The sequence below is a fragment of the Camelina sativa genome, chromosome 11 (assembly GCF_000633955.1).
Source record: "Camelina sativa cultivar DH55 chromosome 11, Cs, whole genome shotgun sequence".
NCBI classification, from domain to species: domain Eukaryota; kingdom Viridiplantae; phylum Streptophyta; class Magnoliopsida; order Brassicales; family Brassicaceae; genus Camelina; species Camelina sativa.
In genome coordinates, this window is record NC_025695.1 from 33686713 (window position 1) to 33704992 (window position 18280).

The window sequence follows — 18280 nt, forward strand, 5'->3', positions numbered from 1 at the left end:
TTTTACTTTCTTGTAAAATAATTTTTTTAATGTGTAATGAACCCTTCATAAAAACAGAAAAAGTATCTCTGATTTCTTTTTTTCTTTCTTTTGAAAAATCATATGAAAGAAGAGTTCGAAATGAAAAATCTTGGAAAGACTAAATTTTGTCTTGGGGTCCAAATAGAACATTTCCAAGATGGAATATTTGTGCATCAATCAAATAATACGAAAAAGATTTGAAAGCGCTTTAATATGGATAAAGCGAATCCTTTGAGTACTCCAATAGTCAATAGATCTATGAATGTCGATAGTGATCCATTCAGACCTTGTGAAAACAATGAGAAAATACTTGGTCCCGAAGTACCTTATATGAGTGCTATCGGTGGACTCATGTATCTTGCAAATTGCATTAGACCGGATATTGCATTTGCTACGAATCTACTTGCAATATACAACTCATCCCCTACTCGCAGGCATTAGAATGGGATAAAACATATTCTCCATTATCTTCAAGGTACGATTGACTTAGGATTATTCTATCCTAGAAACTCTTCGGTTAGTTTAGTTGGTTTTGCAGATGCAGGATATATATCAGATCCACATAAATCCCGATCCCAAACTGGATATGTTTTCACAATTGGAGGAACTGCAATCTCATGGCGCTCACAGAAACAGACTTTGGTCGCCACTTCCTCAAATCATGCAGAAATAATTGCTCTTCATGAAGCATCGAGGGAATGTGTATGGCTCGGATCAGTGACTAACCACATACAAGAATCGGGTGGAATAGTCACCAGGAAAGAGCCAACAACATTATTTGAAGACAATGCTGCTTGTGTCGCCCAAATCAAAGAAGGTTACATCAAGAGCGACAGAATAAAGCATGTACCTCCAAGATTTTTCTCTTACACTCAAGAACGCTAGCAAAAGAAGGAAGTTGATATCCAACATATCCGCTCAAGTGACAATGCAGCAGATCTATTTACAAAGGCGCTTCCAACTACCACGTTCTGAAAGCATATTCACAGTATTGGAATGCGTCATCTATGAGATTGATGAAGAATGATTATACATATCTTTTCGAGGGGGAGATTACGTTACTATACTCTTTTTCCATTGTCATGGTTTTTATCCCAATGGGTTTTTCTGTGACAAGGTTTTTAATGAGGTAGTACGTAACTCGTCAATAGTGATAGATGATCAAGGAGGAGTATTGTAAAACACAAGTGTGATTATTCCATCACAAACACATGACATTACACTTGTCCATGTAGTGTTACATAATCTTTGAAGTGTTAACACTTGTCATTACCAAAACTAATTGGTGTGTGACTCATGTGTTTTGTAGTGCATTATATATAAGGAGTTGTAGTAGAGTAATACATATAAGTTTTTCTTTGATCAAAATGACTCCCAAAATCTCTTTCACTCTCGTGGCTGCTCCTCCCTCTCTCTCACTTTATAATTTCTTGTTCTCTTTACAAAATATTGCAAACACATATAAGTGTATTCTAGTTATAATTCACAACACACTATATATATCATCTCAATATATTCATGTTGTCTCTTCTGTTTTTTTTTGTGTGTTTTTCTTTCTCGCAAATTTGTATATCATCAAATCTGTATATTCCTTTCTAGTGAAAAAAAAAAGAGAAACCCCTTTATCTATTTTTCTAAAATCATACAATAACACCCAATTTTTGGAGTTTGGGTTTCTTCTTTCTTGGAAAAGAAATTATGAAAAGTTTAATAAATATTTCATAAAAACAAAAAAGTAGCTCCAAATTTTCTTCTTTTTCTGTTTATTGCTCCCTCTCGCAAATTTCATTCATTAAACACACTACAATACAAGCTCTAACTACCATCTAATTTTTCATAACCAATACAATTTTTGTTAAGAAAAATAAAATATAAGGAATTAAATTTAGGGATAGTTTGTAAAATAATCTAATTTGTTACTTAAGCTAACATTGGTTTTGATTTTTGTTTAAAGCTAAAAATTTTAATGACATTTGTAACTTCGGATGTTGGATTAAAGTAACTTTTAGATTAAAGTAACCTGCCCATGACAATAAGATAAACCGAGTTTGAAAAAGAGAACTAAGTCGGGCCAGCATTGTATTGAAATCAATAACTAAGATGCCCACATTGTATTGAAATCAATAACTAAGATGAAACAAATGGTCCTTTAATTTCCTAGTTTGTCAATGATCTATCAAATTTATTCCTTCAATCTATACTATTAATTGGAGAATACAAATCAGAGATTTTTGAAAATTAACAGAAAAAATTCTATTAAATGTTATTTGCAAAATCGATTATGTGTGAAAAAATAAAAAAGAAGAAGAGTAGTTAAGAGAAGAATTAAACAAAACTTTAATTCACTAGTTATAAAGTAATTCAGATCTAGAATAAGTGATTCAGATCTTGATAGGTGAGAGATGCGGATCCTAAGCGTGTTAAGTCATTAGTTATAAGATCATTCGGATCAAGAATAACTCAGTCGAATATTCATTGGTAATGGATGCAGATCTTTATTGGTAAAGATTGTATGCTTATAAAAGTAAGTAAATCATAAATACGTTAACATAAAATATGGATATTAATACGAATATATATTTCCAAAAATGATTTACGAGTAATATATTTTACCTAATTTGTAGTAACTTATTCTAATTGACATAAAATCTTCCAAACTTTCAAATCATCGCAATCATTGATAACAATATGAAATCAATTGTTACAAATAATTCTCATATTCTTCAAGTGGCGTTCTCCTGGGAGATTGATTGATTGAGGAAGACTGAAGAGTCGCATCTTAACCTCTTCCTTTCAAAAACTTCCCGTTTCTAATTTTTGGTAAAGTGATCGACATTGTACTTTTTTGTTTCAAACCAAAGTTGTCGACACTTTGGGTGCAAATGGTTGCACAGATGAAAGGATTGAAGAGGTTGACAAAATTATTCGGCCAATTTTCACCATTTGAATTGAAGAGGTCGAAAAACTATTCAATCCATTCAACTTAAAAATTTGAAAAAATAAACTAATTATACAACAAAAGTGTTCAACTTGTTCATTCATATTTCTGGAGATGAATGGATTGAATGATATCCAATCCAATTTTATTCAACTTATTCAGTTTTAAGCAACCCTTTGCACCATTTGCACCCTTTGTTCTTTTTCTTTCTAAAGAGTAAGAATACTTTATTACACATATCAAACAAAGCATGCCATATAAAGCCCAATAGTATAATTACATAAATGATCTAATATATAGTAATAATATATATGAAATAGTTTAATAGTTTGCAATATATATGAAATAGTTTAATTTCTATATTATACAATCTTAAAATATTTTTTATATTATAATTTTTTTTATTAAAACGTCTTTTATCCATAAGTTTTGCAAAGTTAAACATGATAAATGCAGACATTTCTCTTATGGGATTCACGGGATAGGTTTTCTACGGTTAAAAAATAGCAAAACTTTACAAGGTAGGCCTAACGAGATAGATTTGTTCAGCTACACAATTTAGGTCATCCAATTTGAGAAATTTTAATATTTTTTGGCGGATTTTATCCGGTTTGATAGTTTACAGGACGAGACGGAACATGTTTAAACTTTAAACATATTACCTTTCTCTTACTATTTTTAATATATTATTACTGATAATAAAAACAAATCCGATCATTTATTCTCTATACCGAATTAAAAATAAATCGACGAGTTTGGATTATGAATGTTAATAAAATTCATAAAAATATGTTTACAATATAATCTAACAGGTACATAATATATTACAAACTTGATCATAAACTTAGTTTTTGATATCAACCCACATGTACATGTAGGTGGGGGTCCGAACCAAGTAACTGTTAAAAAGCGTTTTACACATTATAACTATTATACTAACATATAATATGATAATTAATGATGAATTGTTATCAATGTACCAATTAGAGATGTAAAACCAACACCATATGCAATAGAAATTACAGTAATTGAAGTATTTGATTTCGACAGTTTTATCTCGTAATCTACATATTAAAAATAAATGAGTTTATCACTCAGAATGCATGAATTAAGCACATATATAAATATTTCAAAATTTTGTATTTGGTATTTTACATATAATTTATGATTTAGTTTGTGTGTGTTTTTATTAGTAATTTAATATTATAATATAATTTCATACTAATTACTATTTTTTTTTGGACAAACATTTGCTTTCATTCCATTAAAGAAGAGAATAAATACAAAAGAAGGAGGATTCCGAGGATCCAATGTTTAAAACAAACTTGAAATGGGCATTCCCCAATGCCAAAAACAACAAAGCAGCATAGATAAACAAGGTAGATAAGGTTAATCAACAATTGATTCTTGAGAGCTTTGAGCCAAAAGCTATGAAGCATATTGGTACATGTGAGGTCAAGGATTATCGATACTTCTTCCATCCATGATGGATGAAGAGATTGCCACTGTCGTATAACACGACGAAGTAGCATTGAATAAGGGGGCAAAGCTGTGATTCTTGCCGGCGTGAGAAGAGCTACACAAGGTAGAGCTTTGACAAGGGTTCAAGCAGGGATAGAGATGCTCTGATACTTGAAATGGTTTGCTAGTTTCGCCGAGGCATGAGAACTGGACTTGGACAAGCCATAGCCATAAACAATGCTCGGACAGATTGGAGTCGGGAACCATATACCATACAAACTCAAGCAATAAGGTTCATAAATCAAAGCCTTAACGGATATTTTTACCATGGTTTTCAGAAAATGGAAGCTCCGCCATAGTAACAGCGGTGAATTACTTCTCCGATGGATTACATAGGGATCGTAATCTTGACCACACCGTCAACTAGGTTTTGACTTTGACAATTGAGATACAGGACCATACATGGGATTAAAAGGATTTGGACTTGAGGCACACCTAATGGGCTTAAGTAGTTGGAGCCTTAATGAACCAACAACTGAATTAGAGTCCACCAAGAAAACTCTAATCGAACTTTGGCTATCCACAGAGAGAGACCAAGGCGGCTGACCGGAAAGGGTTGAAAGGTTTGCCTTGAACACGAGCTCATCGGAAGTAATCGATACATCAATAGTTCAAGATGAGGTTGGTCTGATGTTGAGGCAGAGAGGCAAGAAGACTTACTCGTTCCAGATTGTTTAGCAGTTGCTCCTAGAAGAGGATCGTTTTGCGTCGTCGACGTCTCCCCTGAGCATGGCGCATCTACTGGTCCAAGAGGGAAGCCTCCTGCCAATAACGAACCCCATGGTGAGGGTTCTTCAGGGGTGAAGTGAAGTACAGATCGAGCAAATTTCAGATCCGATAGTGGATCCGATTTTGTAACTCGTGATATTTATTGTGATATTTTGCAATGTATGTTTTATAGTTACTTTAATAAATATATTATTTAAATTATTTATGATAAATAGGTAGAATTATAATGTAAAATGTAATTATTTTGATGTTAAATTTAAGATGATAGTTTTTGACGATAAACAAACTCAAACATTTTTTTTTTTTGAAAAAGAAAAGACTCTCAAACTTCAAAACTAGGATAATGCAAATTTAAATGAAGCTATATTGGGAAAAAAATATGAAAGGGTAAAAATTTAATATGCATTATTATTGTAGCTGCAATTTTTTCAAAATTTAGAATTTTAACTAGTGGTTGTGGATGGATGTCAATTTTCTGAGGATTTAATTTAGAGAAAAACTAATTAGCACTCAAAATCATATAAACATATAGTAAAAACAAATAATTTGGGGATGAAATTCAACTATTACGTTTGTATGTATGGTAATTAATTATTACCAATACGACAATTAATTATTACCAACTAGTAGTTGAACATCATCTGAAATTAACTTTACTCAAATTAGAAGAAATATGAGATGGTGGGGAGAATAATGTATATGTGTAGTGAAATGAGAAGCGTATTGACGATGATGACGGTTCAGATTGGCTACGCGGGGATGGACATTTTGTTCAAACTTGCTATCAATGATGGTATGATCGTACAAGTTCTTAATACATTATCTTCCCATCTTTGCCACCATTTTAATGATTCCATTTGCTCTCATCTTTTCAAAAGTAGACACATTTATGGCTTATGCATATGCGTTTGTGTGTAGGTTCTCGTCACTAAGTAATGGTTTTCGTTACAAAACAATATTTATCCAAGTTTTTTTCCCTTACAAACTCGAATATAGTCACCCCAAAACTGAAGATATCTGATCTTTCAAAGATTTTCATATGCATAGCATAGTCGTCTGACATGTATCCTCTAGGAAATGAGTCAAAAATTACGTAGGGAAAGAGGATTCGATCTCTTTTATATTTTTTTTTTCCAGAAATTACAAATACTATGTTCTTTTTGTTGCTTATCAAGTTCCCACAGTTTTTTCTGTTTGAACTTCTCTCTTGTCACTTTTTAATATTTCGGCCATCCCAAAATATAAACTTATTTTGTTTTTCTTTTTTTTGCATAAAAAAGGCTTCACATGGGTCGGGCAATTGCAGGCAAAGCTTCATAAAAAAGGCTTCTCGATTGGATTCACGTATATAATACGCAATTGCAGGCAAATAAAAAAAAATAAAAAAAGCTTCTCTCGCACAGATTTTTCAATCATATTTTCACGAAGTAAAATGTTACTAGGCTTCAAATTGCAGTGTATTATCGAAGGGTTTGTGTAACTGTGAAGATACAAAAACCCCTCTACAATATTTTGATGTATTCAATATTGAGCGATGACCCATAGTTCAATTATGTGTGCGTTTTCGGTCCATCTATGGGTAAAGGACCGTGTCATTCAATATAAGTTTTTTTTTTTGTTGAGAAATCTGGAAATTATTTGGACATGTGTCAAATGTTGAGGTGCTACATGTCAACTTCTAATAATATGGTTTGATAAAGAAAACAAGTAGTCTTTTTTATTTTTTACTTTGTGGTGTTAGTAATAACAAAGATGACAATACTCTAAACTATATGTTAACGGTTTTTATAATGTCTATTCTCGTTAGTTAGCGTTTGTTTGTTTTTTTTCTAAAAATTTCTATTATAATTATGTGGAAACCTTAGACCATCATCATCCCACATCTCATTTTTCAAAATAATATATTTTAATTATTTTCTTTCAATATTATTATTTATTTAAATAATAAATCTGAAAAAAGAATATTAATCTATTAAAAACTGCCACATATCTCGGTTTCTTCAATTCTGAATGAAGAAGCGTTTCTCACTCTTTACTTTCCTTTATTATTACTTTATTATTTTTTTTAATTTTTAATTAAGAGTACTTCTAAGAGAAACTACCGGTAATCATGTCCTTAGTAATTTCTTAAATAATTATGTTTTTTTTTCAACAAAAGATCAGCTCAAAGGAGCCAAATGAGTGGAAAATTAAAATAATTATGTTTTTTTTTTTATTTTAAGAATCATCATTTCCAAAAGCAATTTAAAATTTAATGGAGGCAAATGAGAAGATGAAGAACATTTTTTTTGGTTCTAATTTCTCAACTTCTTAGTCATTTTTATTAGTTTATTTTGTATTTTTCTATAAAATCTTAAATTTAATATGTTATTCGTATTATATTTGTACATGTCTTTGGTTTTGGGATGTGGTCTAATAAATTGTAAATTATTATATAAAAACTATGAAATATACAATTTTGTTCAGCGGGTTAAATCCTATGATTTAGTACCAAAATCTTACAAAACATATTAATTACTATTTAATTATTTTATCTCACCTCTCATCTAACAAATAAGATATGGATTTAACAAAACAGTTAGTTGTAAAATTTATATTTTACCTTGATAAAATATAATATTATAATTCTAATATGATAGAACCATTAAAATCTTTTAAAGTGACAAAAAATAATTTTGATAAGAACGTTTAAGAGATTACAGATCAAAAGCTTAAACGGGTTAGAATTGAAATTAGTCTCATGTATAATGAGTTAAATGTAAGTATTAATCTCCTTTGATATCTCTAAATGTTTAGTTGCAAACTTGCAATGTTAATACTTAATAACTTGTTAATTGTTATATAGTTGTGTATTATAAGCTAGGAGTATTGAGCATTTTTTTTTCTGTGTTCCTTAGTAATCCTCACATAAGCTCCTGAACTTGCTTTGGTTCCATCATCATGATCTCTCTCAATTTCCCGAACACAGACCATATATTTACAATATAATGAAACAGCCAACCATCGAAACTTAACATTAGTGAATCAACCAACCAATTAATGCCATTTGTTTTTTAACAACCAACCAAACAAACAAACCAACATTAACATGATAAACACAACACAAAGAGAACAATAAATGAAAATCAAATATTTTGAGATGAAAAGGTAGTCTTGGCTGTTTCTTGCTGATCTCTGACAATTCTCCGGCACTTTTGAAAATGGACGTAACTTTTTGTTGATGTCTAAAAATCTTGTCCAATCAATAATATAGTTCTCTAGGCAAGTAATTTAAGTATCTCTTTATTGACGAGCCTAAACTTAGCCATAGCAGGATGATACAATATACAGGTCATAGACGAGTTACAAATGTTTAGGCCGAAGGTACAACGCCTTGACTGCCACCTCTAAGTGGATCCTATATTCAACTAAACTTAGTTCTTTCATTGTCCCGTGAGCGCATACATATCCGACGGTCGGTTTATTACGTCCAGAAGGTTTTAAAGACTTGTTTACCGTTCCTACAAATCACTACATGATCTTTCTCTGTGTTTTGTCCTCACTTACACAGTTCCGACAATCACTTCCCCGAAGTTCACCCATCCTCAGACTACTCCAGCATAAGCACGCTTAATTCTATAGTTCTCTCATGACCCTTGACCGAAAAGATAAGTGCACTTTGGTGAAAGGTGGCTTTGTAACGCTCTGACCGTCACATCTCATGGGCCGGGAGTGGACATGGGACCAACTGAGAGGTGACAGCCGGGACGTTACAAGTGGTATCAGAGCCGAATCTAGACGAGCGTGGAGTCAAGTGGACTGACATCGTCGGGGGTGAAAGTCTTGGTGCACAACGAGGACGTTGCGATCCTAGTTTGCATAGAGGTTTAAAAGAACTGATTTGGTGTCGGGTTACCATTAGATCTCGATAGATGAGGCAGATGTGAGGAAGACGGCCTTCAGGACAAGGTATGGACATTATGAGTTTGTGGTGATGACTTTTGGGTTGATTAACGTGCCAACAACGTATGAGATTGATAAACAGTGTGTTCCAGGAGTTTCTGGATGTGTATGTCATCATTTTCATCAACGATATCATGGTTTATTCTAAGAGTCCTGAGGAGCATGTAGTGCATCTGAGAGCAGGTCTAGAGAAGCTGCGGGAGCAGAAGCTGTACGCTAAGTTGATCAAGTGCAGTTTCTGGCAGAGGGAGATGAGATTTATGGGTCACATTGTCTCGGTGGAGGGAGTCTCTGTGGATCCAGAGAAGATTGAGGCCATCAGGGATTGGCCTAGACCGCAGAATACCATGGAGATCAGGAGTTTCCTTTGTTTAGTGGGCTATTACAGGAGGTTTTTACAGGGGTTTGCGAGCAAGGCACGACAGATGACTAAGTTGACAGAAAAAGATCATGTGGTGATTTGTAGGGACGGTAAACAAGTCTTTGAAGCCTCTTGGATGTAGCAAACCGACCATCGAATATGGGTGAGCCCATGGGCCAAGAATGCACATTGGGCCTACTAAGAGGTGGCGGTTGGGGTGTTACAAGTAGTATCAGAGCGGAACCTAGACGAGTATGGAGTCGAGAGGGCTCACACCGTTGGGGGTGAATTGTGGCACTCTGGTTTCAGAGACTTGCGGAGAGGTTTAAAAGAATTGATTTGACCACATATGTCACCAAAGTGCACTTATCTTTTCGGTCAAGAGTCCTGAGAGAACTCCAGAGTTAAGCGTGCTTGAGCTAAAGTAGTTTAAGGATGAGTGACCTTCCGGGAAGTGATTGTCGGAACTGTGCGAGTGAGAACAAAACACATGGAAAGATCATGTGGTGATTTGTAGGGACGGTAAACAAGTCTTTAAATCCTCCTGGACATAGCAAACCGATCGTCAAATATGGATGGGCTCCTCGTTGCAATCTGTTAGTGGGGGTGAATTGTGGCACTCTGGTTTCAGAGACTTGCGGAGAGGTTTAAAAGAATTGATTTGGCCACGTATGTCACCAAAGTGCACTTATCTTTTCGGTCAAGAGTCCTGAGAGAACTCCAGAGTTAAGCGTACTTGAGCTAAAGTAGTTTAAGGATGAGTGACCTTCCGGGAAGTGATTGTCAGAACTGTGCGAGTGAGAACAAAACACATGGAAAGATCATGTGGTGATTTGTAGGGACGGTAAACAAGTCTTTAAATCCTCCTGGACATAGCAAACCGACCTTCAAATATGGATGGGCTCACATGCCTTGTGATAGGACGTGAGACCTATTAAGCAAGATAGGCCCATGGCCTGGGAATGGACATGGGACCTACTAAGCAAGCTGGCGGTCGGGGCGTTACAAGTGGTATCACAGCCAAACCCAGACAAGTGTGGAGTTGAGTGGTCTCTCACCGTCGGGGGTGACAATCTTGGAGCACAACGAGGATGTTGCAATCTGTTAGTGGGGGTGAATTTTGACACCTCGGTTTCAGGGACTTGCAGAGAGGTTTAAAATAATTGATTTGGCTACCTATGTCACTAAAGTGTATTTATCTTTTCGGTCAAGGGTCCTGAGAGAACTCCAGATTTAAGCGTGCTTATGCTGGAGTAGTCTCAGGATGGGTGACCTTCCGGGAAGTGACTGTCGGAACTGTGTGAGTGAGGATAAAACACAGGAAAAGATTATGTGGTGATTTGTAGGGACGGTAAACAAGTCTTTAAAGCCTCCCGGACGTAAAAAATGCTTTCCCACTTCTTGAAGTCGCTGCATTAAGTCAGCCAGAATGTTGTGGTGAAGCACCTGAAAAACCCCCACTCTTCGCTCACTTTCACAAGTTTATGCGTCACTAGCTCGTCGCTTGGATCACTTAGATCAATGATAGGGATCTTCTTGGTTTGGAGAGCCGGTGGAGATGCGTGGTCGTCTCTCTTGACGTTTATTGGTTGTTCACTCTCTTCTCTGTGGTTTGCCGGACACAATGGAGATTTGTTTAGACGCTGATCGGCTGGAGAAGGTGGATGGGATTTAAATAGGGGACAGGTAATAATGTTCACGTGAATCATATTAAACGCTGTGTACTGTACATGTTAGGTCCCATTCTTGTCATTTATTTACTTTGTTTTTTCCCAAACTTAGAAATTACATTACCGAATACAAATGTTGTGAAAGACGAAGCCTTGCTAGCTATTGTATCGGTAGTTTGATTGGCTTCTCGACTTGTGAATATATAGGAAGGTACGAGATGTCTTATATAGGAGGGTCTTCTAACGCCTGATGGAGTTACTTTCGAACATGACGTGTTGATCAATTCCAAGGTTGTCAAGACAAGATCGCCCATGGATGAAAGTGAAACTGCTTTTTTTTTTTTGGTATGAATGTTAAGTTTATTAATTAAAAAAAAAGCCTGTTTACATTATATGCAATCTTCTTAGAAATTTAAACCATAAACTTGAACTAGGGAGTAGACTATCCTTGAGTAAAGTGAAACTGCTTTAGCTTCAAATGTAATATAAGCCCCAAACCATTTTGACAGCGCCTTCATTTCTTGCAAAGCAAAGGCTTATACGGGAGCTTGTACATGTAGTAAAATGGTTCGTCTAGTCACAATCTGGTGACTGGTGAGTTCGACCCCACAATATAAATTTAGGGGATCTAGTCCACAATATAACTTTAGATAAGCTTGTACATATATAGTTTGATGGTTTGTCCAGTCAAAATATATCTGGTGAGTTCGACCCCGCATATCATGCATGAAGTTAAAATCATGTTTGATAGGACAATAGCCAAGACAAGATGTGTATCTAACAAAATTATGATTTTAAACATATTGCGTACCTTGCGTATATATTTTAACATTTTTGTAAGTACATTTTTGTGCCATCTTTTCTTATCTTTGTATCCAAACAAGTCTCAACTAAATTCTCTACAATCCTTACAACCAAACACAATCATTTCCTTATTTGATAATATTAAATTAATTTCTTAAAATATATCTATCTAATTTAAATAAATATATTAGATTAAAATATAATTCTCCTTTTATTTTTATTTAATCTTATATTTAATTATTTTAATTACTATTCAATACATAAAGTTAATAAAATTTTAGATTTTTTTCAACATATAATATGATTTGAATTTTTATAAACGGGTATATATTAAAAATTGTCTTGGGATATTTGTAACCAAACAAGTATATCTACATATAGAGCTCATAATACATTTTTGGAGTACAATAGGGTGCCATCACTTTTTGCCAACTTCGGGTCGAGTTTTTAACTAAAATTATAACCGATTCAATTATCCGGATCCTCTTTAAGATTGCCGAATATTTTGGGCCGGTTTTTAATCCATAGCATACTTATTTACATCCAATTAATGCACATTGTATCTTAGGAAATATCTAATTTACATGCCGAATTTTTAGGACCGAGTTTGACAAAAAGAATTGATAACCCAATTTATTTAATCACATCCCTATAATATAGTAACTAATTCAAGATAAATACATCTTAGGAAATATCTAATTTGCATTTAATAAACGATTACATATTTGGTAAGATCTTATTTAGCTTTAAATGTACACTAAGATTTTATTTAGTTTTAAAATGTACACTATTAATGTAATAATATCAATTAAGAATCATAATAAGAATATGACAGATCATTCATTCCTAAATCATAACTAACAAATCGTAAAATGTATATTCTCAACTTGCGAAACTCTACCTATAACCGTTAACAGTATATATATCAACAAAATAATAAACCCGTGATGAGATAAAACCTAGTTATTATTAATTAATTATCACAATATTTGGTAGGGATCACTTTGGATGATTTGAAAAAGAAAAAAAAAAACTTTCTATTCAAAGGTTACGATCAGTTCAAATTAAATATCAAAATCCTCTCAAATTGTAGTCTAGCCATTGTCTTTGTCACAACACATGTTCATAATTGAAGTTGTAGTAGGTCATGACATCAATCACGCACAAGCTTTTTGAACTTACGGTGTATATAGTCATGAAAATTTATAGACTCAAACTTGGGAGGATTCTCGTCTCCCGTGAGCTCAGGCAAAGGTCCCACGACCAAACCATGGTTAGGTTCTACAAAAACCGGCCACGTCATTCTTGTCTTTTCCTTATCCATAATTGATCTGTGTAACACGCTCTTGTACCTCCCGTTGCTCATCCTCTGCATCCAATTCACACATGTTAAACAAACAAACATAAACATTTCTAAAGTCTTCTCAAAGTAGAAAAAAAACCAACACAAACGGACCAAGAACTGATCACCGATGAGGACAACGATAGCTGAGTTGACATACTCAACATCAAACCAGTGGTTATCCTTGAACACTTGAAGCCCTGGAACCTCGTTGGAGACGAGAAGTGTGAGTGCACAGAGATCTGTGTGTGCCGGTGCTCCGACAACTGACTCCGACGGCGGATAGTAATTAATCCTCATCAAATACACTGCTGTATCGCCTCCTAGACCTTCTTTCAAGGTCTCACGCCGTAACCCTAACCCCTTTGATAAGTAACCCACAATCTTCTCTGTCAGCAACATCACGTTTCTTGTTTACTCCTCGGTCACCTCCCTAAAACCGTCATCGATCACCCCCAAAATCAAACTATTAATTTTCGAATTTATCTAGCGGAATCACTTTCTAAATAAAATGAAGAATGTGAGAACTTCACGATCCCATGAATGTTGTAGTTTTTAATGATATTTGGTTTTTAGATTTTGATTTTTTTTGGTTTTTGATTTTTGATTTTTGGTGTAGATTTTAGTTTTTGGCTTAAGTTTTTGCAATAATTTATTTTGTAGCCATTCATGATTTTGAAAAGAAAAAAAAAACAAGTTTTCCTAAAAATTGAGATTTTTTTTGTTAGTGTTTTAAAAGAATTTCAAAGAAAAACCAAAATCCATATTTTTTTGGTTTTTCCCTCGAAAACCCATCCATAATATTATTTCATTTTTTCCAACTTTTTTGTAAACATAATCCATCAACGTAAAACCAAAACTAAATAAACGACCATTCAATTTTTTGTTTTTTTTTGTTTTTAATGGTAAAAAATAAGGGAATCAAATTTTTTTATGTTTAGCTTGTACGTATACTATTTATTACATAAAATTTTGTTGTAATATATATAAACTGGTTAATGGACTACCAAATCATGTTTAGTACCTGTAATCTGAAGGATTGTTAGGCCAATATCTATAGTTGATAGAAGATGGTGGCCAGATAGTATGAAGCAAATGATCGTCCCAAGCCTTTAAATATTTAGGATCCTTCGTAAAGTATCCTTGCATGTGACCATTGGCCTTGTGACAGATTCCTTTTCGGAAGCTGGGAGCTCGAAAAACTTCTTCCCAACTTTCTGAAGCCGCCGCATTAAGTCCGTCAGAATGCCGTGGTTAACTACCTGAAAAATCCCCCACTCTTTGCTCGCTTTCATCACTGCATGGACCACGCGCTCGTCGCTTGGATCGCTTAGATCAATGATAGGGATCGTCTTGGTTTGGAGAGACGGCGGAGATGTGTGTTGGTCTCTCTCGACGTTCATGGTTATTCACTCTCTTCTTTTTGGCTTCGTCGGACACAATGGCGGATGATTGGTTGGACAAGGTGTGGAAAGATAATATATAAGGTGGGGGGTCTATTGACATCGGAGAGATAACATTTAAAAGTTCTAATTATTAAATGTTATGGTAGAAAATACATATTTATTTTTCATTAACATTATTTCATTTTTTATTTTCGTTTTGTGTTTTTTATTATAAAAAATAACTATGATTATCTAACATCTAATACTTATATATATATATTTTGTTTTTTTTTTATTACAAATTTTGTTTTATCTTGGTTCTTTACCTTCTTTTCAAAATTCTTATATATATTTCTGTAATAGGTCATAAATTAAGGTAAATGAAACAACTAATTAATTAATGTCCAAAATGTACTGCTATAGATTTGCTAAAAATATTTTCTAAACAAAACTTAGTTACCACAACTGAAAACAAAATATAAAATATGAATTGCACGTATTAGAAAGTGAAGCATTTTAAATAATACATTTAACTATGAACTACTTGTATCATTTAACGAATATGTCATTTTTTACTAATACTGTTTAAATCAGTTTGAATGATTTGATAATATTTGGAGAGAAAACATTTGAAAGTTCTAATTACAAGGTAATTACTTACCAACTATTAGATGTTATGGCAGAAAATACATATTCATTTTTCATTCTTGTTTTGTGTTTTTCTAAAAAATAACTATGATTATCTAACATCTAATTCTTATAAATTAGTTTTTTTTTTCTTACTACAAATTCTTTTTTATCTTGGTTATTTACCTTCTTTTCAAAATTCTTATATATTTCTGTAATAGGTCATAAATCAAGGTAAATACAACAACTAATTAATTAATTTCCATAATGTACTATAGATTTGATAAAAATATATTTTGAGAAAAACTTAGTTACCACAATTGAAGATGAAATAAAAAATATGAATTACATGTATTGGGAAGTAAAGCATTATAGATAATACATTTAAATATGAACTACTTGTATCATTTAACTGTTTGAATCAGTTTGAATGATTTGGTAATATTTGGAGAGATACCATTTGAAATTTCTAATTACAAGGTAACCTAACAACTTGTTAGATGTTATGGTAGAAAATACATATTCATTTTTCATTTAACATTACTTCACTTTTCATTCTTGTTTTGTGTTTTCCTAAAAAATAACTATTATCTTTTTTTTTGGGACAAAAAAAAAATAACTATTATCTAAAACCTAATTCTTATATATTTATTTATTTTTATTTTTTACAAATTCTGTCTTATCTTGTTCTTTACCTTCTTTTCAAAATTCTTATATATATATATATATATATATATATATATATATATATATATAAGTAATAAATATGACGCAAGTGTGTGATGAATAATAAAAATATGTGTGATAAATAAAAGACAAAATATGATAGTGAAGTATATGGTTGTGAGAGAGTTGAATAAATGGAGGGTTGCAAAATAAACTATAGAAATATCTTAAGGAATATTCTATGTAATATTTCCTAAGACTTGTACTATAAATAGCGAGGCTTGGTGAAGAGTTTCATTCAAGCTTGAGCAGGTGAGTGTGAGTAAGAGTCTTAAGAGTACTTGTAATCCTTTGAGTGTTTAAATAATAAAGCTTATCCCTTTGTATAAAGATCTTTTTTTTTTTTTGTGCAAATATAAAGATCTTTCTTATATCCTTAAGATATTTCTTATATCCTTAAATAATAATCCCAAAAACACTTCCTAAACACTTAGCCTTGATCCTAAAAACCTCCTTAGTGGTTGTATCACTATGTGTGTGTAATTTTGGTATCAGAGCCATGGCAGTCTAAAGTCTAGATCTTCTCTTCCGGAGAGGTAATATGCCATGACGTTGTCTTCTACTATGCTAGTAAGAAAGTATGCTCTGTTGTTGCCATATTAATGGATCCTCCACATCAGAAATCTAACTATGCTAAGAAAAACGGTATGGAGAAAATTTTCTATGAGGTTGTGATGCTCCAAGTACCTTGAGGCTTTTGGTATAGTAGATGTGCTGCCTCAGTTTCCGTAGCTAAGCACTCTTGATTGTTTTCTCTATATTAGTAGTAAATAAAAGAAAACAAATAGACAACTTATGGATTGTTATTACTTCAAAGGTTAGAAGAGAGTTATAGTATTCTGTCTTGGTTTCTGGTTCTGTCGTATATTATGGAAAGTTCATCTTCTTTGTCTAAAGCTCCCTTTTTCAGACGATCAAATTCTAAAAAAGTTGATTACTTATATGAAGTAGAGTATGTGAGTGATGATAGTAAAGTTCCTATTATCCAACTCCCGTTACTTAATCCTTACAAAGCTTTCACCAAACTAAATTCCACTTTTCCAAAATTCATTCTTCAATTGTTCGTCCCAAACGAGCATAACGCAAAGGAGCTCGTTCTAGCATCTCCGTTAGAACAACATCTCATCCTGGTGACAGAAACAAAATAGATGATTCCCCTCAGTCTCAATGAAGGCATGATACATCATTGGCAAACTCAAGGATATACCCATCTTCACTATGGAGCAATACGCTTGGCGCTAACACTTCATGGCAGAAAAGGCTTACCAGTTGTAGCACGAGTAGCTCTCCTTGACACTCGATACAGGGAATATCAGCACGCTTGCATTGCACCTATCCAGACAACACTAAACGCTGGCACTATTTTCGTCACCCTCTTCCTTAATTTCAATGTGGCATTAGAAGACCCACAGATATATCAGAACATGCAAATCCAGCTGCAAATCACAAGCGCCCCACATATTGGAAACATGTATGCAACAACACTCTACCATCAAATGGCGTATATAGTCCAAAATCATGCAATGGACTTAATTATCTCCAGAGACACTGAAGATGAGCTACTCATACAATTGGAGTCACAGCACAATCCATCGTGCATCCATATTCCTAGACAGATTCCTAGAGATGAGCTACTCAAGTTACTTCCAGAATCATGGGTTACCAATTACGAAAAACTCCATGACCGGAGCACTCCAATATAATCGGTAGACCCTTCTATCCATAGAAGGAAAGATGGATCTGTAGAGATTGCTTTTAAGCAACAAGAAGAAAAGTCAAGACCGGCGGTTTTCTGCACAGAAATCAACACATTTGAAGATGCTCAAATCTTGGAGTTCAAGCCACATTTATCTGGTGTTCCAATCTCATCTTTTGATTCGTTTGGAGATCCCATTTACTCATTCCAAGATGAAACGGGCCACAAATTTTTTGATATTTGCGATTCCCAACATTGTCAGATGAATAGCTACGATGATGATGACACCCCAAAGCGTAGGAGAAAAAAAAAACTTCACAACAAATCCTCAAAGAACAATATGAATCCGGAGACCCACAAGTTCGCCTTCTCAGAGAACCAAGTGGCAAGAATTTTGAATACTATGTATTGTATTCTGGTTGTTTGTCCCACAACACCTGACCAAGAAGAGGTACAACTAAGTTACATGTTCGGACCCCCTGAAACGACCCGACCAGTTTTCTCAAGAAACAGCAAGG

General features: G+C 33.7%; 1 protein-coding gene across 1 annotated transcript; it reads right to left on the minus strand.

Moving 5' to 3' along the window:
* LOC104725029 (probable flavonol synthase 6) lies at positions 13121 to 14756 on the minus strand. The gene is given in 4 exon segments (XM_010443624.1): positions 13121 to 13355; positions 13443 to 13761; positions 14353 to 14482; positions 14485 to 14756. Coding segments are annotated over 4 exon segments (912 nt in total). The 5' UTR covers positions 14732 to 14756; the 3' UTR covers positions 13121 to 13139.